Source organism: Lipotes vexillifer, unplaced genomic scaffold (assembly GCF_000442215.2).
Source record: "Lipotes vexillifer unplaced genomic scaffold, Lipotes_vexillifer_v1.1 scaffold438, whole genome shotgun sequence".
Taxonomy (NCBI): Eukaryota; Metazoa; Chordata; class Mammalia; order Artiodactyla; family Lipotidae; genus Lipotes; species Lipotes vexillifer.
In genome coordinates this window covers 917,090-943,872 of record NW_006784126.1, presented here as the reverse complement: position 1 = coordinate 943,872, position 26,783 = coordinate 917,090, and the positions used below count along the sequence as shown (strand labels likewise).

General features: G+C 37.0%; 1 protein-coding gene across 2 annotated transcripts in view; it reads left to right on the top strand.

Moving 5' to 3' along the window:
* ENPP3 (ectonucleotide pyrophosphatase/phosphodiesterase 3) overlaps positions 1–9,700 on the top strand; it is a 78,919-nt gene extending 69,219 nt beyond the window's left edge. The window contains exons 22-25 of one of the 2 annotated variants that reach the window (XM_007456538.1): positions 1,737–1,814; positions 2,555–2,687; positions 4,490–4,646; positions 9,503–9,700. In XM_007456538.1, coding sequence (XP_007456600.1) covers positions 1,737–1,814; positions 2,555–2,687; positions 4,490–4,646; positions 9,503–9,673 — 539 coding nt within the window. In that variant the 3' untranslated portion in view covers positions 9,674–9,700. The remainder of the gene's footprint in view (positions 1–1,736; positions 1,815–2,554; positions 2,688–4,489; positions 4,647–9,502) is intronic. The other variant, XM_007456539.1, reaches the window with a different exon arrangement.
* The last annotated feature ends 17,083 nt before the right edge of the window (positions 9,701–26,783 follow it).

Genomic DNA, 26,783 nt, shown 5'->3' with positions numbered 1-26,783 from the left:
CAGCAGGGATTGTCATTTCCTTGATTTACTCATGAGATTTTCAACAATTTCAGCTTCTGAGAATGGGTTTTCTCCAGATATTTGGCTTCATTTTCCTGGAAGCCATGACCAAAGAGGTCAATTTAGAGATTTATAATTTAGAGGTTCTGAGATTTATAGTGGGAAAAAAAGGCTTAGTGAAAACAAGTAGCACATCAATGTAAAATTCCTAACAGAATTAAGATAATAAACTGATATATCTTGTTACAATATCTAGAGACAGTTAGAGTGCCACCAAATTTATGTAAACCCTAGGATAAACCTTAAATAGTTGGAACATTTTATTAATAAAAAATTTTAAATTGGCATTATAAAATTGTATCTGTTAAGCCCTAAGATATTGGTTGATTTATAAATGTTTGTCTTGACAAGGAAATGAAATGAAAAACTAAACAGCTTGTCTCAAAAAATATTAAGGATTGAATGAAACCACCTTCTAACTCTCCATTACAAATTGTTAGCATTTCCATTATAAGCAAATTCTTATGTTTCCTGAAAAGAAGATAATGTTATGTTCACTGACTTTACGTTTAACAAGTAGAAACGGCTTGTAGAGGATCTGAGGACCGTGAGTAGCATGTGAAATCTTAAAGAAAAAGACAAAAAAATCTTGCTTCTCCTTGCCTTTTGGTTCCCATACATTGGCCTTTCATTTGAGTATTAGTTAAGGTAGCCAAGGGTAGTTTAAATGGAAAAAACATTATAATAAACATTCATAGGCTTGCAGCAGTTTATATCCTCACAATATTTCAGTGAGAGAGATGCCATGAGACAAATGAAATACAGAGGGACATAGCGCTTTGCCCAAGTGGGTCAGCTGGCGGGCAGTGGAGCTGGGATTCCAACCCGGGCAGTCTGGTTCCAGAGCGCACAGGCTCAGCACACACTCCTCTGGATGGCAAGTCCATGTGTCTTCAAAGCCAACCATTTGTGGTGCTGTCAGCAGTCTTCAATGAGTTAAAACCCACTTTCTTAAGAAAATTTTACTTTGGAAGAGTTATTTTTCATAACATTATTATTTTATGTATATTCAATAACGATGCTTTCCTATCGGTATTATATTTGTTTTCTAGAGACTGCTGTAACAAATTACCCACAAACTTGGTGGCTTAAAACAACAGAGGCTTATTCTCTCAATGTTCTAGAGGCCAGAAGTCTGAAATCAGGGTGTTGACAGGGCCACGCTCCCTTTGCAAGAGAGAATCTAGGGTAGAATCCTTCTTTACCTCTTCCAGCATCTGGGGGTTCCAGGTGTTGCTTGGCTTGTAGCTGCATCACTCCAATCTATGCCTCCATCTTCGCATAGCTTTCTCCCCTGAGTCTCTCCTCTTCTCAATCCTCCTTCTCCTTGTAGGACACCAGTCACTGGATTTAGAACCCACCCTAAATCCAGGATAATCTCATCTTGAACTTTTAATTACATCTGCAAAGACACTACTTTCCTACCTATCACATTCAGAGGTAATGGGGAGTTAGGATGTGGACCTACCTTCTCAAGGGTCACCAGCCCACTATAGGTATCAATCAAATGCATGAAACTGCCTGCATTATTGATGACTTCCACTGGAGAGTGCTTTGTATCTCTGTGTTTTGTGTGTTAATAAATATACATTAGTATGTAATACTAATGGGCCTATTATGTGGAATGTCATACTTTCTCTTATAGCTAGATTTAATAAAATTCATTTGTTTTGCAGCAAACAATAGAACTTCTGATAGTCAATATGATGCTTTAATTACAAGTAATTTGGTCCCTATGTATGAAGCATTCAAAAGTAAGTATATACTTAGATTATTAGTTTTAAAATACCCAAGTGACTCTTTGAACTTCTAAACTAAACACATCTTTTATTGCAATTTGTTCTTGTTATCAGTCATTTTGTTCTAATTTTTTTTTTTGGCTGCACCTTGTGGCATGTGGGATATTAGTTCCCCGACCAGGGATTGAACCCGCGCCCTCTGCAATGGAAGCATGGAGTCTTAACCACTGGACCTCCAGGGAAGTCCCTGTTCTAATGTTTTAAATACTGAAACAGGAAGGATGTCTAACGTAAATTCTTTTCAACTTACTTCAACTTTGGATGACTTGTTGCTAGAATTTTGATAATTTTTTAATCCTAATTTTACTGTAAAGAGCTAACCACAAAATTAAATTTTACTGATACTCACCATAAGTAAATGAAAAGTGTTTGTCCCTAGAGTCACAATTAATAAGGCAGTATGTGTGTTCTGACCATTTTTTAATACAGTCCCCAAAGCAACTCAGCCCTAGGGAGGCATTTGGAGACATATTTAACTGTAATTTCGAGACTGTAACTACATCAGCAACAAAAAGCTATCATGGATGTGGCTGTTTATTTTTTGTTGCATAGACTATTTTGCAGTATTACTCAATGACCACTGACAAGTATTAAAGCAGAATTGGATGCTATTTAAATGTACCTGTTTATAATAGAAAATATTTCCATGTTCAATAGAGGCAGACATTTTTAACGCTTTATTCTTTTATTTTTAGCAATGTGGAATTACTTCCATAGTGTTCTTCTTGTAAAACATGCCATGGAAAGAAATGGAGTCAATGTGGTTAGTGGACCAATATTTGATTATAATTACGATGGTCATTTTGATGCTCCAGATGAAATTACAGAGTAAGTAATTTGAAACAAAATGGACTTTTGATTTGGCAATAGGGTATCACAAGGGGAAACCTCAATACTTAAAATTAAAGCTCAGTATTCTAAACATTACATAACATATTTATATAGAGAGGCAATTGTTGACTATTTTCAACTAGTCTATCTAAATATTTAGCAAAAATTTTATATGGCAAAGATTTAAACTAATAGGCAAAGAAAAAAATGTCTAAGAATAGTTTAGAAAAATTTTTATTTGGAAAATTTCTAAACTAATGTGAAAGGGAAAACGTGGTTTTGTCAAGGTTAAGGAGGTAGGGAAGACTCACTGTGCTATCAGTAAATAGAGAACCAGTTCAGCAATAAATTAAAAAAATCAAGAAGTGACTATTCAAAATACTGCCCAGGGCTTCCCTGGTGGCGCAGTGGTTGAGAGTGCACCTGCCGATGCAGGGGACGCGGGTTCGTGACCCGGTCCGGGAAGATCCCACCGGCCTTGGAGCGGCTGGGCCCGTGAGCCATGGCCGCTGAGCCTGCGCGTCCGGAGCCTGTGCTCCGCAATGGGAGAAGCCACAGCAATGAGAGACCCACGTACCGCAAAAAAAAAAAAAAAATACTGCCCAACATTTTGGATAGTGGATGATTCATAAAAGTATCTCCCAGGAGATAGTGTAGGCTTCCTATAGAAAACTAGTCCTACTAAACTGTACATCTTTGGACTAAACCTGGTCATACATGTTGCTAAGAATTACTTTTGAACTCAGCACGCAGGAATAGAGAGTTTTAGAAGTGTCATCCATGATTTCTCTTTATTATCAAAATGGACAGTACTGAACTATTGTACTAAGCCTAGATTATGTAAAACAATGATTTCTGCTCATACCTTCTGATAACATTCATCATCACTAAGGGTGTGGCCTTAAATTTTGTTTGCCTTGTCCTTATTTCAGTGTTTATTGATCCTGTCTTTCACCATTTAATAATCCTAGCAAACAATTTGATAGCACTTTACTCCACGCTAGGTATGCTCCTAAGAATTTACAGATGGTTCATTTAATCTGAAAAACATCCACATGTTAGATTCCATTAGTTCCCATTTAGAAAAGGAAACTGAGGCACAGAGAGGTTAACTAACTTGTCTAAGTTCCACAGCTAAGTAGTAAAGCCAGAACCCAGACATTCTAGCTCTGATTCTAAATCACAGTAATACATTACTACTTATACCAGTTCATTTTCCTTTTAGTGGACTCATACTAATAGCTTAGCTTCATTTTGCATTTGAAACTTTTAAAAGCACTTTCATGTCTGTTATCTGAGACTAAAGGACTGTCATATCAGTTGTATGGATTTGTCCCCGTCTGTGGTGCGAAGTTGGTAGCATAAGAAAACCTCCATGTTAAAGTTGAGGAAAGTTAGAAAGTCATAGGCTATTGGAGGATTAGTACACATCCAAACGACTAGTAGAAGTGCGCAGCTACAGTTGAAATCCCAGCTCCTTCATTTCCAGCCCCTACTCTATTAGGAAACGTCACTGTGATGTATAAGTCAACAAAGCTAGGAGACAGAATACCATGCTCTGCTTTTCATTGTATTTTAATATTTTCCCATGATGTTAAAATGACCAGGCTTGGACTTCTATAATCTTGATTCAGACTCATTAAGTTTTAAAAATGTGTGGTAAGATTTTGTATTTTCTGTTTATTTACTTTCTTTTACTATAATTTTACTTTGACATTTCTTTAAAAATATATAAAGACATTTCTAATCTTCAGAAGCAAAAGTATAATAACATCAAATCTTTTCAATTATGTTTTTAGATATGTAGTCAACACCAGTGTTCCCATCCCAACACACTTCTTTGTGGTGTTGACCAGTTGTAAAAATAAGAGCCAAACCCCCGACGCCTGCCCTGGGTGGTTGGACGTCTTACCCTTTGTCATCCCTCACCGACCTACCAACGTGGAGAGCTGTCCCGTGAGTATACTCCTGGAGAGGCCCTGGGCCCTGAGAAAATGATTAGTCAGAGCTCATCTGGGCTTTCATAAAAGTGGCTCTGACTACAGTATATTTTTTAGGTGTTTCATGGGTTAGAGTTGTAGTAAATATGACCTCAGTTTTGAACTTTTCCTTAGACTGTTGATCTCTATGTAATTAATATCAATTTAAACATGTATATGCTTACATGAACATGTGTTTATATATGCATGTCATATATTTTACTTAGATATATTTTATTCACATTCACTAATAAGGAAAGGGGTTGTATCTTATTAGGCTTTTTATTCTGAATGCAAACCTTAAGGTTCTGTCCCAAAGTTGGCACTAAATTAATGTTTCTTAAATGAATATGTAAATACAAAAATTCCATCAACTTGAAACATGAGGTCTGAAAATACATATATATATAGTGTGTATATATATATATGTGTGTATATATAGTTACCTAAATACATATATACATATATGTATTTACAAAATAAGTTAGCTCGAATAACATTCCTTTTTTAACATCATGTATTAGGCCACCTCAAAACCTTTTGGATCAAGGCAAATTATATGTAAATAGTTACTTCAACTTCATATATGTTCTTTATAGAAAAACATATGTATTCTGGTAATTGCGTTTTACTGAAGTCATTCAGCTAATATATTGAATAGCTACTAAGTAAACAGTATCATGATAGAAGCTTTTTAGAATGCACCAAGGAAGAATACATTGTCTCTGCCCTCAAGGAGTTCATATATAACTTTGATCTATAAATGAGATACAGACACATAAATGGGCCAGTCGATCATATAAGAATTATTTTAAAAATTAGAAGTAAGAGACATTACAAAGTTGGGATTTATTGTCAAATACTGTTGTAAGTATTTAGTGTTTCAAATTCAAAACATTTTTGGCTGGAATAACAAATAAAGGTTACATAAATTGAGGTGGGAGTAACGCTGGGCCCTGAAGGATGGGAAGAATTTGAACAGATTGAAAGGATTAGGAAGACTCTGCTGTGGAGGAAATGAAGAAGGGAGGGACTTGGCAACTGGCTGGATGCAAGAACCAAAGGAACAGGGAGACTCAAAGCTGAATCAGAGATTTTAAATGCAGGTAATTAGGGGGAAAAAAAGAGGGAAGTTAGGAATGAGAACTGTTTTGGCAGGTAGGTAGGCTAATTAAGTGTAGGTACACCTGGTTTGTAGAAATGGGTGTTCACATGGAAAATCCCATGAGCTAGTAGAGATGGAAATTAAAGCTTAGGTTCTAAGCCAGGTTGAGATTCATCTCTATTCTTTCATCTGTTCAACACAACTGCCTTCACCATACTGTGTGCTATGGGCAATACACAGATAAATCAGACATGAATTCTAGCAGAAAAGGCTCATAGTCTATCACTTAGAAGCCTAGTAAAATAAAAGAAAGAAAAATAAGTGGCACAAAGAGGGACAGATAAAATGTAGTAGGATTTCAAAGGAAAAATACTTTCTGGTAAGGAAGGCAACATTCTAGCTGAGTCTTGAAGATAGGATTTGAACTTGAGTGTTGAATGGTTGCTTTCAGTGACTCAAGATGGATGGCAAAGTTTAGAGGCTAAGCAGCGGGTCACTCATAGTCCTAGAATGAGGAAGAGTTTCCAAACAAGAAGCTATCAGGAGATCAGAAGTTTATTTAGTCGAGAGAAGGGGAAGCCGTCATTCTTCACTTCCTCTTCCAGTGGCAGACTTTGGTGACTGATAGGATGTGGTGCTCTTTTCCACTGAATCAGGAATAAATAGTTCTTTATCATAGAGGTTCTAGGTAGTCATTTTGGATTGGTTAGAATGGGTGCGAAAAGAAGAAATGATTTGCTATCCCTGGTCTAGGCCCTTATTGTCTTCTATCAGGACTTTTGAAAATGAATCTTAAGTAGTTTTACTGTCTCCTGTCCTGCTCCCCTTCACCTCTGTATTTCACTATCAAGTTGCTCATCTTAAAATTAGTTTTTCATGATGACATCCTTTCTCATCCATTTGATTATCTACCTACCCTGAATAAAACTACAAAAATAAACAAACAAAAATCTCCCAGCCTGTACTTAAGGCTCTTCACCATTTACCCTCAGTTGACTTTGCAGACCCAAGTTCCAGGCCAGCTGAGGTTCTTGAAATTACTTGAACACCCCTTGATTTTCCCTACCTCCATGTGCTTGCTCATGCTCTTGTCTCTTCTAGAATGCCCTTCTTTTCCATCTGCTAAAACTTCCACCTACACCTCAAGGTAAAGTACAAATGGTAAAGTACAAATGAGATGATCTCAAAATTAACAGGGCATCATCTCTATTGAATAAGACATGATCACTAATAAACTGGACATATTCCAAAATTTTAAGGAATTGGCAGTATAGTAATCAGGCTATGATATCTGTAAAGATAACTATGAGGCATAATATGATGAGTATGAAACAAACTTAAACCAAGCTATAATTATAAGAGAGATTGTGACATTAATAAGATGTGACTGTCAATTAGATATAGGGAGGGAAGAGAGGATGATAGAGCCAAAGGTGATGAAAATTTAGGTGTGATTCACCAGGAAGTATATGACAATCAGTTGTTTTGGGAAGGATACATTTGCTGTTGGTGGTCTTCCGATTAAGAAACTAGTTGAATATCTAGGAGGGTATGTGAAAAGCAGTATAGAATAGCTTGAGTATCACCCCTGCCTAGTTATAATTATGTTGTACTTAAGATCATTTAAGTACATTTCATTTCATTTAAGATCATTAAGATCATTTCACTGCAGTTTTAAAAAAGTGAAGACTGTCAGGTGTTCCCTAAACATTCAGTTAGATGGATACCAAATAAGCTGGAAGAAAATAGAGTTATAAAAGCCACGGGGGGAAAAGTTTATGAAAAAAGTCATCAAAACTATTAAATGTTACTAAAATGTGAAATAGTGCAGGCAAGAAAAAAAGACTGAATTGGATTCCCATTAGAAATATGAGTTAATATTAGTACATCACATATTTATTTTAAAAAATAATAACTCACCTCATGAATCTCACATGGAGAAATACTTTAGAGGTTCGAAACAAACAGTGATTTCGTCTTATAATTCCTCTGGCTCAAATAGTAGCTGCCTATTTTAATCTTGCATATTTAAAAAACAAGTGAACCAGTATGCTGAAGCCAACTGAAAGTCATTTAAGCAGACTCATCTAATTAAACAAACTTGTAAACTTTCTTACTTTAAAAAAATTTAACTGGAAATTTAGCAATATCATATAAATATCAGAAATTTAATAAATAAAGAATAAGGAATTTCACAGAAATCCATGGCTCTACATTATTGCACTAACCTTTATATATACATAAGTAAAAATTTTTTTTACTATACTATTTATTATACTATTTTAAACTATACTGTTTTTTATATGTAGTTAAAAACCTATTGAAAGTCAAATGGCCAAGAAATAGCTGAAAAGATACTCAATAAAACTCAGGGTAATAACACTTAAACAGGGATAAAGCACTATTTCACAACATGGTTTGGTAAGGATGTGGGGAAATGGGGATTATCCTCCATTGCCAGTGGAACTATAAATTGGTATAAACACTTTGAGGAGTGCTAGGTTTAATATCTGGTGAAGTTAAAGTTACATGTACTCTATGACCCAGCAGTTCCATTTCTATATCCTAGAAACTCATGTTCTTGAACACAGAAGACATGTGGTAATTTATCATGACACTATTATTTATAATGCCAAAAATACTAGCAATATGGCAATGAAAAAAATAAACTGTGCTACCACAAACCATAGCTAAAAAAAAAAGATTTAACTAGATCTAGATATTTCACTATGAATAGATTACAAACATAATATTGAATGAAAAAGTAATTATAGAATGCCACTTACATGATTTCTATAAATTTGAAAACATAAATCAATGCTATATATTGTATACTGATGTGCAGTAAAAGTGTAAAAACACAGACTGGATTCACACTGACTCATGATAATGATTAACTCTGAGTAGAGGAATGTGGGGACTTAACTTCATCTTTAATGTCTTATTTTAAAAAAAAAATTGTATCTGAAGTAAATATAAAAATGACTGTGGGCTTCCCTGATGGTGCAGTGGTTGAGAGTCTGCTTGCTGATGCAGGGGACACGGGTTCGTGCCCCGGTCCGGGAAGATCCCACATGCCGCGCAGCGCCTGAGCCCGTGAGCCATGGCCGCTGAGCCTGTGCTTGCAACGGGAAAGGCCACAACAGTGAGAGGCCCGCGTACCGCAAAAAAAAAAAAAAAAAAGTCTGTACTTTATGACTTTATGGCAGTCTGTATTTGTTATAGTATACTTTGTACTTTTTCTTTTAATATACAACAAAATTTAGCTGTATCAAATTAAGATTTAAGGCAATAAAAGCCACAGGAACAAACACTGAATCATTATGTTGTACACTAGAAACTAATATAATGCTGTTTATGTTAATTATACCTCAGTAAAAAAACAAAAACAACAACAACCAGGGGCTTCCCTGGTGGCGCAGTGGTTGAGAGTCCGCTTGCCGATGCAGGGGACATGGGTTCGTGCCCCGGTCTGGGAAGATCCCACATGCCGCGGAGCGGCTGGGCCCGTGAGCCATGGCCGCTGAGCCTGCGCGTCCAGAGCCTGTGCTCCGCAATGCGAGAGGCCACAACAGTGAGAGGCCTGCGTACCGCAAAAAAAAAAAAAAAAAAAAAAAAAAAAAACCTAAAAAACACAGGAAAAAGGACAACTTCTAAGTAATAAAAGATCTTTCTGTTAATGAAAAATCATGCCCCAGGGAAAATAGTCTTTTGTTTTTCTTTCTCAGGAAAATAAACCAGAAGCTCTTTGGATTGAAGAAAGATTCAACGCACATGTTGCCCGGGTCCGTGATGTGGAACTTCTTACTGGGCTTGACTTTTATCAGGATAAAGTACAGCCTGTCTCTGAAATTTTGCAACTAAAGACATATTTGCCCACATTTGAAACCATTATTTAACTTAATATATAAAACAACTTTGGCAAACTGTAAATGATTTTTTCTGCTGAAAAATGTAAAACAAAATTTTCTATTTTTCCTTAACTCCTCTAAAAGCCATGTTGTATAATTTTCATTATTCTCTTCTCTTCTTCATTTCAATAAAAATATATTATTTTAAAGTTACACTTTTTTTGCCAGAGATTGTGCTATGTTGTTCCTTCCTTATTATATTTATTATCTCACTTATAATCCTGGGCTATATTTTTCTTCCCAGCATTATCTAAATAGAAGGAAGAGTAAGAGAAGTAGGTCTCCCTTTTGAATCAGTCCTACATCAGTTTTGTTATAAAACTTTTTATACTTGGCAATCAGGCAATATTTATTAAAATAAAAAGTACACATTACCTTTATTCAGTAATTTCATTTGTAAAAGTGGTGCCAACAGATATACTTTGCACAAATGCATGAAAATACCATCTTTTATGAAGACCAGAGGTAACCTAAAAGACTTGTTGAGCAAATTGTAGAGTTTATTTAAGCAATCAATGGGATGCGATTCCACTACTATAAAGAAAGAAGTTGATCTACATATTGACTGTATGACTATTGTTAAATGAAGAGAAGTGGTAGACTAGCATGTATAGTATACTATGATTTTTCTGGGGCTGGCAAAACTTCTCTTTAAGTGTTGGATAATAAAATTTTTCAGGCTGTACAGACTCTGCTGCAACTACTTAACTCTGCCATCACACCAAGGAAGTAGTCATAGATAATATGTAAAAGGAATTGGAGTAACTGGTGTTCAATAAAACTTTATTGACAAAAGTAGATGGGGGGCCAGAGTGGGCCCATGGTCTGAAATTTGTCAACCTTGATTTGTACACTAAAGCCAGGGTGGAGAGAGGCAGGAATTAATACTAAGGGACAGAGGGAGATAAAATTTTTATCTTGTGACTTTTGGCATTGCATAAAATTAAAAAAAAAACTCTCTATGTATCTCTTTAATTTTTCAAAATGTGATTATTAAACAGAGATCCCAGTACTCATTTGGGAGGCAATACCATTGGTCAGATTTTTTGATTTGCAGACTGGCAATGTTCCAGATTCATTTCTGATATATATAGACCAGTTCATACAGGGGACACAGGCTTTGCTGGTGAGAAAAAAATCTTGTGGCACGAGCTTCAAAAAAACAAATTATTTCTATTAGGACTTCAATGGAATTATGGTCATTAATTACAAGTAATTTAAATATTAGCTTAGGGCCATTGGGTTTTTTTTTTTAACTCTACTTATAGAGTTAGTTTTGAAATGTACAATTCAGAGAAGCTGAAAGACAAGACAGAAATTGGAAACTATTTCCAGCTATGTGGCAAAAATGTTGATGCCCTGTATAGAGACAAAATTCCTCCAATCAGTGGTCCCATGCCCCACTGTGGCCTGGAAACTAGCTAAGATAACCTGGAATTTAGACTCCACTATGGGGGGAGACAAGTGAAGGATGGTTACAACCTTGAACTGAGTTTAACTCTGGTTGCCCTCATTGCTTCTGAGTTTCTCTTAAAGCAACTAAATTGTTTTTGATATCAGATCAAATGGGTGCTCAACATAGAAATAACAATTCCAGTCAGAGAAACATTAAAATTGCATATTTTGCATAGAGATTGTGTAATTTTTGGGGGGGTATAATCTTATCCCATTAAAAAGAAATATGTATGTGTAAAATCATTCTGAAGGAAAGACACCACTGATTTAACAATTCATGGAATTACAGGGGATTTACAATCGTTACTTTATAACTTTTAGTATGTAGCCCACTTTTAAAATAATGATCGTCTTATTTTAAAAATCTGAAAATGTAAATAATAAAGTTAGTTGCATTTAAAAAATATTTATTTAGAAAGAACTTCAAAAATACAGAAAGGTTGTGAGAATAGTATAAAAAACTCTGTATAACCTTCACCCATCTTCACTGATTGTTAATATTCTCTCTATGTATGTTTATGGATAGCTTTATTTTTTTCCCTGAAATTTCTGAGAGTACATTGGAGGCATTATGCCCATTTACCACCCCCAGAACTTTAAGGTGTATCTCCTAAGATCAAGGACATTAAGTCACACAACCACAGTCAGGAAGTTTAATGTTGATACAATATCATTATTTAATTTCCAGATCAAATTTAATTTTTTCTCATTTTCAATAATGTCCTTTAAAATATTTTATTTTCTGGGATGCAAAAGAGAATCATGCATTGCATTAAGTTTTCTTTCCTCTTTGGTACAACAGTTCCTCAGCCTTTACCAAATAATGTCAACGTTTTGAAGAGTCCAGGCTATTTATTTTGTAGGCTGTCCCTCAGTTTGGGTTTGTCTGATATGTCCTTATGATTGGATCCATGTTTTGCATTTTTGGCAGGAACACTACATCAGTGATAGTATGTCCTTGGTGCTTCACTTCTGGAAGCACAAGATGTTCAATTTTGCCATTATTATTGATGCCAAATTTGGTCAGTTGGTTAAGTTGGTGTTCACCAGTTTTCTCTGCTGCAAAGATAGTACTTTCTCCTTATAATTTAGAAGTTATTTGCGGGGAGATGCTCGAGCCGCTATAAATATTCTGTTTCTCATTAAATTTTCACCTGTCTTTAGTATCAATTAATAATTCTTCCCTGATTCAATGTTTACTATGACAATTGCAAAAGGGTGATTTTAAAAACTGCCGTTATCCCTTCTACATTTATTAGCTTTCTACTGTAAGGAAAAGCTTTCCCTTCTTATTTTTGTTTGTTTGTTTATTATTTGTTTCTTTTTTTAAATTTATTTTTAAATTTATTTTTATTTTTGGCTGTGTTGGGTCTTTGTTGCTGTGCGCGGGCTTTCTCTGGTTGTGGTGAGCGGGGGATACTCTTCGTTGTGGTGTGCGGACTTCTCATTGCAGTGGCTTCTCTTATTGTGGAGCATGGGCTCTAGGCCCACGGCCTTCAGTAGTTGTGGCGCACGGGCTCAGCAGTTGTGGTGCGTGGGCTTAGCTGCTCTGCGTCATGTGGGATCTTCCCGGACCAGGGCTCGAACCCGTGTACCCTGTATTGGCAGGTGGATTCTTAACAACTGTGCCACCAGGGAAGCCCTATTATTTGTTTCTTATTTATATAGACTCATGGATTCTTTTTTATTCCAATTGATTAAAATACGTGGAATCATTGTTTAGTTAAGTATTCAAATTGCCCCAAATTTGGCCTGTGCAGGCTCCTACAGGTGGGTTCTTGTGTCCTTTTGACATATCCTCATTATTTTCTGAGCACTTCCTTACTTTCTGATACCAAAAATAATGTTTTAAGCTTATCTTGTACTTATCTGTGATGACTCTGGAATCAGCCATTTCTCCAAGGAACCCTGGTTCCATTTAGTGGGTGCTGGTGCCCTAATTACTTCTGGCATATCATTGTATCTAGGCTCCTTTAGTCAACAAGAGTACAATCTATAGCTACATCTCTTTGTCTATGTGTCTCTATTTATATCTCTATTTATATTTATAATTACATGTGTAAAATGCAATGAGTTCAATTACCATTCAGTACTACATGGTTCTTTCTAACCCTTTCCCATTTCATAATGGTATCTTCCTTCTCCAACAGTGAGAAACTTGGTTCCCAACATTATCAACGTATTTACTCATTTGCTCAATCCTATAATACGAAGAATGAAGGAATTACTAACCAACACCATTGAGAGAAACAAATCTACTAAGTAGAATTCAAGAAATGTTTTTAGTTCTTCGTGTCTCAAGACTAAAAATTTATAATCACAATTCTGTGCTCCAAAATGACTTGTATTAATTTTCCCCCCTTCAGTGTAGTTATGTTATTCTTTCATGGATCAGGCCTTTGGTGTTGTATCTAAAATGTCATCACCATACCCAAGGCCGTCTAGGTTTTCTGCTATGCTCGCTTCTAGGAGTTTATAATTTTGTGTTTTACATTTACGTCTATGATCCATTTGGAGTTAATTTTGTGAAGGGTGTAAGGTCTCTGTCTAGATTAATTTTTTTCCTTTGCACGTGAATGTCCACTTGTTCTAGCACCATTTGTTGAAAAGACTACCTTTGCTCCATTGTTTTGCCTTCACTCCTCTGTCAAAGATCTGTTGACTACCATAGTTAATTAAGTCAATCTCCTATGTAAGGGCCTTTAACTGTTTCCAATATTTTGTAGTTACAAATATACAGCAATGAATAACCTAATCCGTATGTAATTTTGTTCAAAGTGTATCTTCTGTGAAAATTCCTAGAAGTTGGTAAACATATATATGGCACTTTTATTTTTTAAAAATAAAAGTACTAATTGGCACAGCTTTAATTCCTAAATTGGTATATTCAAAATCTGAATTTACTGAGATGTAGTTTTCCCCACCAAGAATGGAAATAATTTACTTTTTCTAAATCATAGAAGAAACACATGCTCATTGTAACACTATCCAAACTACATGTATATATTTATGCTATTTAACTACATATATAAACATTTTATATATAAACAACATTTACATATAAAAATATATAATATATGTTACACATTATTAAAATCACACATAATCACAGCAACCAATGATTATAACAGTTAAACTCTATTAATTCATGGCCCCTGGGCATAGCTCTCCTTTGAATGTAATATTTGAACATAGGATTTGGAGAAATGTCAATCCACATTACTTTGGTTCAGAGTCAAATGTTTTTCTCAGGTGAATTTCACATTTTTCAGGAAAACACTTATGTTTTAAGGATTTAAAAAACCCTTTCTATCAGAAAATTTAACTTATTGGAGTAAGTCAGGAGATGACTACTTGATATTTCAATAAATGCCTTGATTTTTTACAAATTGGTACCCAAAATGTGTAGCTGAGAATTAATGGAGCCTTAGGTGGGTGTAGTAAGAATCCACGTTAGCATCCATGACCAGTCATCACCCCAAGTCTTCTTGAGTTTTTTTTTGTCTTTTGGCCAATAGAACTATATCATCTCTCAGGTGATGCAGCTGTCTTTCCTTTTTATTCTGCTGACATCAAAGTATATGATCAACTAAAGTTTTGACAAGTGCTTTGTATATAAATGATAATTTAATACTACAGAATTACTTGCTTTTTAAATAGAGGAAACTCATATTACTTCTGTTTTTAGTTGTACGTGTTTTGGTAGACAGGCATATAAGAAGGACATTTTTGTGAGTTCCAATGTTACTGAATCAAGGACTACAATTAATTCTTGTTTGTAGAAAGAACATTCTAACCCAAATGGGGTCAGCTAAGGTCTTGGGAGCAAACTTGAAAAGAAGGGAAATTTTAAATGTTGGCTTATTTTCCAGATTTAGTTAAGATTATGGAAATTTAGTTTTTCAATGCCTTTCTCCATTTGTTCTTCTCTGTTTTTTCTTTCTTTCCTTCCTCTCTTTCTTCCTCTCTTTCTTTCTTTCTTCCTTTCTTTCTCTTTCTTTCTCTCTCTCTCTCTCTCTTTCTTTCTTTCTTCCTTCCTTCCTTCCTTCCTTCCTTTCTTCCCTTCCCTTCCCCTGCTCTTCCTTCCCGTCCCCTCCCTCCCTCCCTTACTCCTTTCCTTCCTTCCTTCCTTCTTTGCTTTCTTTTCACGGTTTTTAGTGCCATAGTCTGAATTAAGGAAGCTCAGATTCTGTTCTTCCATAAAATAATCAGAAACAAATGAGTTTTCTGGGCAAGTAGAAGCAGATGGGTGGAGATGAAGGGGATAAAGAGGTGTACCTATTTATGTGCCAAGAATTCATCTTTACCCATTAATTTAGCTGGCATTTAGTATAAGAATGTCCATTAGTGTTTGATAATTTTAGAATAAGTACATGAAATTTCTCTCAGTCTATATTTATGCTTATAGATTTGACTGATCTTGATGCTATAAATCCCATCTGGTTTTGGCACTTGAGTTTATTTCTAAATTACATTTGGGTTCTTTGAAAATCTTCTTGCCCTAGGGACATCTCTTTCCTTCCTCCACCTCCATCCCCACCCCTGCATCACCACTACCCTACCACTACTGCTTGTCATCTGTTTACTTTGAGAGGGCTGGGCCTGGGAATGGAGACAGGACATAAACTGAAACAGTTTTCAAAAACACAAACAAGGCTGTTGGAAGAAACAACTTCCTTTTTACACAGCACCCTTGGAAGACCACAGTCACTCCCTCAATCAGTGGACTCAACGCTTGAACAAACTTCAAGAAAGGAACAAACCTCAGCCTTCCAACGACAGAGGGTTCATGCAATTCTGACTTGTCCCAAATCCACGTTGTAAACGTAGCTGAATAACAACTAGTAAATCATGACACCAGACTTAGACCTAGGCTGGTTCTGTTATTCTACAATATTATGTTTCTCAGTGTGTAAATTAAAGATGCGTAGGTGTAGAAGAAATCTGGAGCGGCTAGCTAGTCCACATCATATGGCTCACTCCACCAAAGTATAATGTTTTATATGTCTAAGGGATAAACAAAGACCTTAAACAATTTTTCCTATTTCTTGAAATTAAGAAATTTTGCCTAATGATTTGCATAGTGTCTTCTCTATTTAATGTGTTAGCTGTAAAGTTTGTTTATAATAGTATCCCAAGGAATCATCTCTTCTCTGTTGTGTTATGAGGTGGTAGTGAATTGATAAGACCATGAATCCCTAAGTTACAGACACCGGGGTTTAAATCCTGGCTTCCTAGCTGTGTGACCTGGAGCAAGTTTCTTAAACCTACAACTTAGTTTTCTCATCTGGAAAAGGGGAATCATTTAGTACCTACCTCATAGAGCTGTTATGAGGATTCAATAAGTTACCAGGTCTAGAATATGTGCAACAGAGGCTCTGCCATGGTAGCATTGCCCTCTCTCAATCACATAGAAAGCACTCTTCTTGAATGAACAAGGCAATTGTTTCTGCTTCACTTGGGTTTGGACACAATTTCAGTGACTCAAATTTGTGGATTGTGTCAGGTTGATCTTTGCCCTGTGATTTGGAGGTTTGACTCCTATGTTTCCTGCCAGGATGAGTTAGTCACATTAATAGCATCCTCCATTATGGTTTGTGGTTGCCTTGATCTTTCAATTTGGTCTGTCTCTATTACAGTCCTTATTCATTGGTTAGGTCCAAGAATATTTTTATAAGTTATGCACACATTAGCAATTTAAGGGGGAAGAAAAAGCAACCGTGGCATGCTTAATCTTGTTACTCTGGGATACTGAAAAAACCGGAAACAGATTGTCCACAGTGGCTCTGATCAACTGGCTTTGGCAGTAGATTCATATGTTTCCTCCCGATCTGTCTGGATGTCATCTCAGAAAATTGACTTATTCTGATGATTTCATCATCAGCTATCACCTCAGATTGTGACTTCAGTCTCTTACAGCATTTAAGCAGAGTTTTCCACAAATTAAAAACAGAAATTTAGAATCAAATATGTAATCGATTACTTTGATATGAAATACCTTCCTCTCTTGCTGTCTCTTTGAGACTGGAACCAACTACCTTTTCCTAGTCATTCAACAACACGTCTTGCCTATTCAAGATCTTCTCATTAAATTTATTTATTCAACTAATGTTTACTGAGTTCCTACTATGTTCCAGACACTGTTCTAGGGGATTTGGATAATCAGTGAACAAAATCAACAAAGATCCCTGCCCTTCAGAAGCTTATATGCTAGTGAGGAAGATAAACAATAAATAATAGGTACAACAAATAAGAAAATTAAATTATATATGTTAGAAAGAGATAAATGCTGTGGATAAAAAGGAAAAATAAAGCAGAATAAAAAAGGACCAGGACAATGGGTAGTGGAAATGTGGAGGATAGTTTGCTAAAAATAATAAATAAGGTGGTCAGGGTAGGCCTCCTTGAGAAGGTGAGATCTGATAAAGAACTGGGGGAGATGAGGTGTTACCCAGGCAGATGCATGGGGGAAGCTGTGAAGTAATGTGCCTGGTATGTTCAAGGAGCAGTAGGAAGCCAGAATGGCTATTAAGAAAAGTTTCTTGTCCCCTCAGACCTCTCATAACCATTTCCTGCAATACACAGTAAGAATAAAAAACTAGGGCTTTCCAGGTGGCGCAGTGGTTGAGAGTCCACCTGCCGATGCAGGGGACGCGGGTTTGTGCCCCGGTCCGGGAAGATCCCACATGCTGCAGAGCGGCTGGGCCCGTGAGCCATGGCCGCTGAGCCTGCGCGTCCGGAGCCTGTGCTCCACAACGGGAGAGGCCACAACAGTGAGAGGCCCGCGTACCGCAAAAAAAAAAAAAAAAAAAAAGAATAAAAAACTAGATAAAGGAGATTTTTTTTAAGTTGCCACCAAATCAAAAAAGTGATCAGATTTTTTTCTTTCAGTTCTGTTTGACACTCTGAGTCATTCTGTCCCAGAATAAGATCTTCTTGTAAGCAGAGACAATAATGAATGGGGCCTACCAAGTCCTAATTAGCAATAACAAGTCTGTTAGCTATAATAACCTCAAGTATAACCCTGCATTTTACCACCTATTCATATTAGGATAAACCAAATGAAATTGCCATTCTTGTAACTCAAAAACTGCTAAACATTGACAATTTCATATGGTTTGAGCTATACCCCACTTTGGTAACATTAAAATGACATGTGTTTCATTTTTGGCTGAAAAACAAAATGAATAAATATTGATAACAGAAAAAATAACATGAAGTGTATTGATTTTCAGAGATATACTTTGACATTGTCATGGAGTTTTAATTGTTTGCTTTATGAAACATTTTAAAATTCATAAGTGTGTGTACCAAATACTTTCACATATCTTCTCATTTAATTTGATATACTTATGATTACTCCCAGTCCACATGTAACAAACCTGATAAGAATAGAGATTGAATTATTTCCTTGAGACCACAAAGTTACTAGACTGTTGAGCCAGGATTGGACTCCACGTTTTTTGATTCTAAGTCCAGTGCTCATTCCATTTTATCATAATTACAGTCTTTTACTATCAATTAATCAAGATATTGAAGGATACAAGAACTTAAAAACCCACGTCTTGCCTTTAAGGAGCTGATAATTCAGCCAGGGCAGTGTTTTCTAAGGTGATTTCTGTGGAATCCTAACGTACTGGTGTGACAGTTAATTTTACGTATTAGTTTGTCTGGGTCTATTCTGGTTATTTCTGTGAAGGTATTTTTGCCCCATTTAAATCTGTGGACTTTGAGAAAAGCAGATTGTTTTTCATAATGTGGTGGGCCTCATCCAGTCAGTTGACGGACTGAATAGAGCAAAAGTCTGCTGTCCTCAAGCAAGAGGGAATTCTCCAGAAGACTTCCTTAAGACTTCCTTTACAACATCAGCTCTTCGGACTTGAACTGTATATTGTCTCCTCCCTGGGTCCCTAGAGTTGGCCCACCCTGCAGACTTTGGACTCGCCAGCCTCCAAATTGTGTGAGCCAATCCTTAAAATCAATAAATCAATAAATATTATATATATTTAATATATATGTAATATATTATATATGTTATTTATATCTTATTTGTTCTGTTTCTCTAGAGAAACCTAATAGACCTGGAAAGCTCCATTACAAAACAGTCTATATGTTTAGAAAGTACTAAGCACTATTATGTCCTTTGGAAATATACACAGTACACATTAATACATCAGAAGCTTCAAGGATTAGTTTTACTTAAAAAAACTTTAATCAAAACAGAAAGTACCAGCAACCTATGCATATAGTTCTAGTGTTCTAAAGAATACACTTTGGTAAATGTGGGGCAACAAAGCCAATTTGTATAAACTAGTGCTACATGGAAAGACCTGCCAAGTGCTTTAGGAAAAGCACAGGGAAGAGGAAGTGTGCACAGTGGTCAGAGGCGGACTCTTACATCATGTTGCGTGAACTCCGTGTGGTTCATTTTCATTGATAACACGGGATAATTTAATGCCCGTTGTAAGGATTAAGTGAAATAACACATGAAATATGCTTAGAAAAGTGAAAAGTGCTTCAATTATAGGTTGGTACTTGCTCTGAAAATCTACAGCGAGCCTATAGGTCCCAATGTGATAGAATTTAGACTAGTCTTAAAAATTAGATTGCAGAAAAAGATGCATTTTAATGACCATGTAAAACAACCCATGAATTTTAAAATATAATTTTTTAAACCACAGTAGAGGTACTGTCAGACACATTATTGAGATTCAGTTACACTGTCAACTAGAGTCTTAGTGATAAGACTGGCTGATAGATCTTTGTTCTGTTCTGATGGACCTTAACTTCAGAACTTGGCGTTGACATCACTGTCTCTTAAGGTAATTTTAGTGCATATATTGTATCACAATGATTTACTTAGATGCTTGTGAGCAATTTGAGAGTAAGAACCTTGTCTTACTCACCTTTGTACCAGTAACTACCAATGTGTCTGATTGAGAAGGGCTCAATAAGCGCTAAGTTAAACTTATCTGGACCCGTTTAAGCTTATGTTAGAAAAACGCTAAGAGCTTCGGCTACACTAAACTATACTTAGAGAGACTTTAGATGTAAGGATGTAATAACATGATTTATCCTGCCATATGTTTAAACCTGAGTGAGAACAAATTCTGCTCAATTCTGATCTTTCTTTTCTCTAGCCACCCAGGTACCTTGTAGATTGCCTGTAGTTTACAAGACACATGGAGAGCAGACTAAAAAATTTATCTCATAATTAACTGCATTATATTCAGGTATGCAGAGGAGTCACCATATGCTGGTTGACAGGGAAAAAATTTAACCAAAATCCAGTCCTGTTTAAAGCCTAGTGTGACCTTATAATGTAAATGGTGTTTTGGGGTAGTGTTCAGACACGCTAGAATGAAAATATTTAGTTCTCATATAGTGTCTCCCCTCCTCTTCTCTCTTGGTTGGAGTCCAGGTTTAAAAGAAGTGGAGTTTCTGACCTTGTAGGGATGCGGGGGAGAGATCCCCGGCCTCCTGTTGTCCGTGAGCATGCGCTGGCTGGCATCTTCTGGCCTCAGAAGTAAGTTCCTTTCTGCCTTTCATGGAATTGCCCTATTCATCTCCAGGCTTGAAATCTACCAGTGGTGAACTCAAGGTCCATCCATTTGGCTTGACCACCTCAGTCTCTGAGTGTCTCACGACATCCTCCGTCTATCTGGCTGGCCGTGAAATCCAGTCTTATCCCCTGCTGTGGGATTTTCTCTCTCACACTGCCGGCCCTGAGCTCAGGATCCAGGCCACAGGGAAACTGAGTAGCTCAGGAAAGCTAACTTCAGGGGCTCCATCTGTCTACCACTCTGCTCTGTGTCTATGACTGCGCCTTACGTTGGATCAGGATAGCTTCCTCCCCAAGTTCACAGTGCAAGACCACCTCCCTGTACCCCCATAAGTTATTGCCTCATGAACCTAACATGTTTTGAGCTGCCAGAGGTATAAAAACTGATACAAATCTCTGATTGTTTCTTCTACTCATTCTTTTTTCTCCTCCTTTCTGCAGTTCACTGAGGCCAAAGAGGAGCAGTCTTTTCTCCTGGAGCTTCCTCAGTGGAAACTCTATGTTTCGGCAATCAAGTCAGTCCCTGAATATGTTAAAGGGGAGATGGAGGAATTTAGACAATCGTTTCCCCAAATAATAATCTGCCATAAAGGTCTAGTTGTCTTTATGCAAAGTCCTATTTTTGAATATGAGAACATCAGCTTTTCTTTCGGTATTATTTGATAAAAGAATGCAAAACATTAATTTCTCCACTTCACCCGTATCCACATTTGGGCAAGTCAGGATGACGGCTCGTGCTCAAAATAGGCAAAAGAGAAAAATCACCTTAATGCTTTTCAAAATCAATTTTTTTTGGAGAATTAAAGATGCTTCTTGCTTAATGAGTTTATGGGGGGCTAGTTATTATTAGTTACTTAAAAAATGTTGCACACAGCGCTTCCCTGGTGACGCAGTGGTTGAGAGTCCGCCTGCCGATGCAGGGGACACGGGTTTGTGCCCCGGACCGGGAAGATCCCACATGCCGCGGAGCGGCTGGGCCCGTGAGCCATGGCCGCTGGGCCTGCGCGTCCGGAGCCTGTGCTCTGCAAAGGGAGAGGCCACAACAGTGAGAGGCCCGGGTACCACACACACACACACAAAATGTTGCGCACAGTACTTAGGGGCATAAAAGATACTGGAAATGAGGCAGGTAAAACTTTAGTATTTCTTTAATGCACTGTACCTTTCTAGGAAGACTTTAAAAGCCTTTCTCACTTTTTTCCACGCACACGCAAAAATTATTTTTGAAATAATTATAGACTCACAGGGAGTTCAGAAAATAGTACAGGAGTCCAGTATACTCTTCACCCAGCTTTCCCCAGCGGTAACATCTTACACGACTATAGTAAAATACCCAAACCAGGAAATATCATTGTACTATATATTGTTAACTAGCCCAGTGACCTTATTCAGATTTCACCAGTTTTCACATGCACTCATAAAATATTACTTGTTTATATTTACACAGTACTATTTTTCTACACAACCCTGAGAGTAGGTACAGATGCAGCAAGTGAGGTTCAGAGAATATAGAGTGTTGTCCCTCGTCCAATATGATACCCCCCTCTGAAGAGTATATGGTGGCCAACAGGGTAAAACCAACTGGTATTAAGGGCCCTGCCCTGAGACAATTTCCTTCTGGAGTCTTAACTATGCCCATCAGAGATCTGCTAAATTCACCTGAAACCTTTGCGCCTTTTTTGAACTGCATATATTCCTATGAGATTAACTCACTCAGTTCTTTATTTTTTTCTGGGATCTCAAGAAATGATAGGTGCCTGAGATGTGGTAACGCTTGGAGGATAAGATGCTGATGATAATGGGGAAGGACTAGCAAGGGGGAGTCAGAGGCTCTACCCAGGGCTAACCTGCTCTCTTCCTTCATGGATTTGCTGTGGGAAAGCTGTATTCATTAGGTACTTCGGGGACAACTGTGGAATGTGGCCGCCTCAGACAGAGTGGGTAACTTGGGTTTTGAGACGCAATGGCATATGAAGAAGTCGGCTATTAAAACCTAAAACTGTGATTGTCTTTATTTTAAAATAAGAATAATGTAGATAATATGTGAGCATAAAGTTGGAAACCCCCAAAACAGCAAGGATGAAAGTGAAAGAGTTACACTCATGTTTCAAAAAGCAATTAGGGAAAAACAGCACAGTGCACCATAAGGCTGGAAACCAGTGGTCTGGAGGTTTGAGTAGTGCCAATGAGGAGAAAAAAAATTTCCATAGAATTTCAATAACCAAGCAGAGTCAGAGTGACTCAAGACACGTCTGGAGTTTAGACTTATTTGATGGAAACTTTGTAGGCTGGGTTTTCCTCTTTCCCACTCTGACTTTACAAGCCAGAGCCCACATACTTGGAAACAGTAACTGGGCAATTACTAAATGGTTGCTGAGTGATGGCGTAAATAGTTGGAAAAAAGCTTGAATTTGGATTCATGACAGCTATCAAGGTAAGTCTTCCTACCCTCACGTTATAGTTTATATACTAATAGGACACATGATTATCGAAGCAAAGTCAAAGTTTGCTATATATTTCCAATTAAAATTCATCTTGATTTGTCAAGTGTTATACAAAAGTATAGAGGAAATTTTTTTTTTTAGGTTTCTAAAAAAGTTTTCTTAAAAAAATACTTTGCATTGGGAGGCTCCACGTGTCCTCGGAAGCCATTGCAATGTGCTTTCTGAGAGGGCATACAGAAGGCTCCCATGTAGAGGGAACGTAAGTTAAGGAATCCCAGTCCTGTCACCAAGGGCTCCAGGAATGGCCAGCTCTTTCTTCTCGGGAGCCAAAGCTTGGGACAAGGACAGGCTGAGAGCAGAATTGAAAGAGTCCTTGTCACTTTCATATTGTATATTTATTCATATATGTTTATGGGTATACAATGACTTTGTGTATTTATCCATCTGGTGGAAATAATATTCTCTTAGCTATGAAATTTCACTTCCATCACCACCACCACCCACACATACCTGTTTTATTGGGTGAATATTTTGATAAACTGCCTGAGAAGGAACATAAAACACCCACGGGCCAGACTTAACCCGTGCTAAGTAGTTATTGGTCTGTGTTATACTGCAATGGTGAGGGCTGTTGTTTGTGGAGGGTATTGCTGGCAACAAGCCCAAGGCTGGATTTCAGACAGTAGAGAGGATTTTCTGATTGACACAGGAGAAGGGGGCAAACAGTGAAGATTAACTTTACTAAGTTTTTCTGGGTGATATGTGATGTAATTTCCTTTCTTCATCTCCCCTAGAAATCTTCGGTAAAATTGGCATTACTTATGAATGAATTTTAGTGTCGGATTTCTTTTGGGGATGTGGCAAAGAGCTGAGTTTAGTTTCAGAGCAGGCACAGGGTGAGAACAGAAGCCACCACAGAATTTCAGGCACACCTGGGTTACTTAGACTTTCAGGCAGTGATCCGTCTCTCAATTGAAAATGTTGTTATGATTATCAGGTTATCCGCTATTAATACTTGTCTTCCAACCTAGAATGTTGAAGCAGAAAATGACTTCTTTCTGATGAGAAAGTATTTTCTTTCATGTATGCTTTATGGTTCTCTCTGTGCATCACTAACAAAAATTTAAACACATGTTAAACTCGTAATGCTAATAGGACCCTTTTTGCAAATGGGTATTTCCGACTATCCACTTAACAGGGAAACTTCAGGTGTAAAGAGAGATGAATTAATAAACACTAGCACGGAATTTAAAATATTACCTTAAAAGCTAAAAATAACTTTTTAATTTTACTTGTTATAAACCTATTAATGTTTACTGTAAACAGAGAAATATAGAGGCAAAAGAAATAATACTCGAAATACTACCAAGCAGAGCAAATCACTGATAATATCTGAATGCATATCCTTCAAGTGCTGCTTGTATAAGGCCATATTCTGTGTATTATTATTTGTCTCCTATATCCAAGTACTGAGCTAAGTGCTCTACATACAATATTTTATTAAACCTCTTTCTATACTATGAAATAAATGCGATCTTACATAAATGGAAGCACTTGGTTCTTCCAAGAGGTAGAAATTAACCCCTTTGGAAGTTTTCCAAAGAGCAGTCTTATTTATTTATGGCCTATGGCACATGAAATAGGTAAGCTTTGTTGTCACTTATGTTGCAGTGCTCACCATAATTCTAGCTGTCCAGACACTGGTCTAAGTTGAAGAATTCCACAAGAAGATTTCAGGAATATAAAGAAATTCAGACCAAATCCAAATCTCCTAATCTACTGAGGAAAGAATTTGGGAATATCCAACATACAAAGAGTTCTCTCTTTGTTAACTGGAATTGGAATATAATATCCTTATACTTGACTCACTTTCAAATATGAAAGTGTTAGGATTGCCAAAGGAGGAGCTTAGCCATCCCAAATAATCAAGACAGTGTGTTTGAACCTTATACATATCTTGGGATATTTGTTAAAACAGTTAGCATTACTAATGCAATTACAATAATAGTTGTGGTTAAGAAATGAATATAGAGACAACATGATGATGTGAAAATATCTTATGCTGCAAAAAGTATATAACATAACACTTTTTAGCTTTAACAAGCTATGCCTTCTTTTACCACGTTTCAATTTCTTAACAGACACACTGTACATTTGGGAAACATGAAAACTTCTTTCCAAATGAGATTGTTAAAGGCAAAATATATGAAATATGAGTCACCTGCCAGACTTCCAAGAAACCAATACTGGGTTTACGTACACATGGTGATTCACTCTTCCAGGATGTTTAAGCGGATGTCCTAGAAGGTGGGTGGCAAAGAAGTGAAGCTAAGAGCAAGAAAAAGAATTAAAGAGTATAATGTGTCTTATTTTACACATATGGGTTCTCACCTGAACGTATGTTCCTGGTATTTTCACCCATTTTAGGGAACTACTTGATCTTTTGGTTTTTCTTGTTTCTACTCTATGATCTGTGGTAATTTACTTTAAGATGGAAGTTATCAGGAAACAATGGGACCACCGAGGGGCTGAGTCTTTTTAAGTAGCTAAATTTTTCACGTGCCTGGAGGTTTACCTTTAAGAAGCAATATTTAAAACCATGTAACCACACTTGAAGGATTGCTTTATAAAATGTATTACAGCCTTTCCTGCTCCATTAAATAAGCTAATCTACACATAACCAAATATTTTCCTAAAGACCCTGTGTGTTTTCACGAACAGCAGTGCACGCTGCCCTTTGGTCGGTATCCTTTTATTAATGTCTTGTGTTTGTTCTTCCTCCACCCCTTATGATCCCCACATCCACTATGTTCTCTCCCTTGGCTCCAGGTGGTTGGATATCACTTCTCTTTCTGCTGTTGTGTGACTGCTTAGACCAGACTTGCCTGCCATTTTTCTCATTAGCATAACAGAGATTGTTTTATAGGCTGAATTGTGTTTCCCCCAAATCCATATGTTGAAGCCCCAACCCCTGTTACTTCAGAATGTCATTTCATTTGGAAATAGGATCTTGGCAGGTATAATTAAGTCAAGATGAGGTCACTACGATGGGCCCCACTCCAATATGACTGGTGTCCTTATAAGTAAAGAAAATTTGGACACAGATACTTACAGAGGGAAGATGATGTGAAGTTAGAAAAAGAAGATGGCCATGTACAAGCCAAGGAGAGAGTTCTGGGACAGATCCTTCCCCCAGAGGCCTTAGAAGGAACCAACCCTGCTGACATCCTATCTAGGACTTCCGGTCTCTAGAACTGTGGGAAAGTAAATTTCTGTTGTTTAAGCTACAGAGTCTGTGGTACTTTGTTACAGCAGCCCTAGCAAACTAATACAGGTTGACTTGGAAACCATTAATACCATGAAAACTAGCTATAAATAGACTATGAGGGAATGAAAGAATATATCTTCTGTGAGTAGCTCTTATGAGCTTTATGATATGAATATTGGCTACCCTGAGGCCTAGTCACATTATGTTGCTTTCTTAGATGCTAATATTCATTCATCCAATTATGTATTTAATCAGTGAATGTTTATTGAACTCTTTCTGTGTACCAGACATTGTGCCAGACATGTCTGGCACAACGAAGTGTTTGTACAACCTTCAGGGAGCTTATAAGTCTCAGAAAGGAAGACGGTC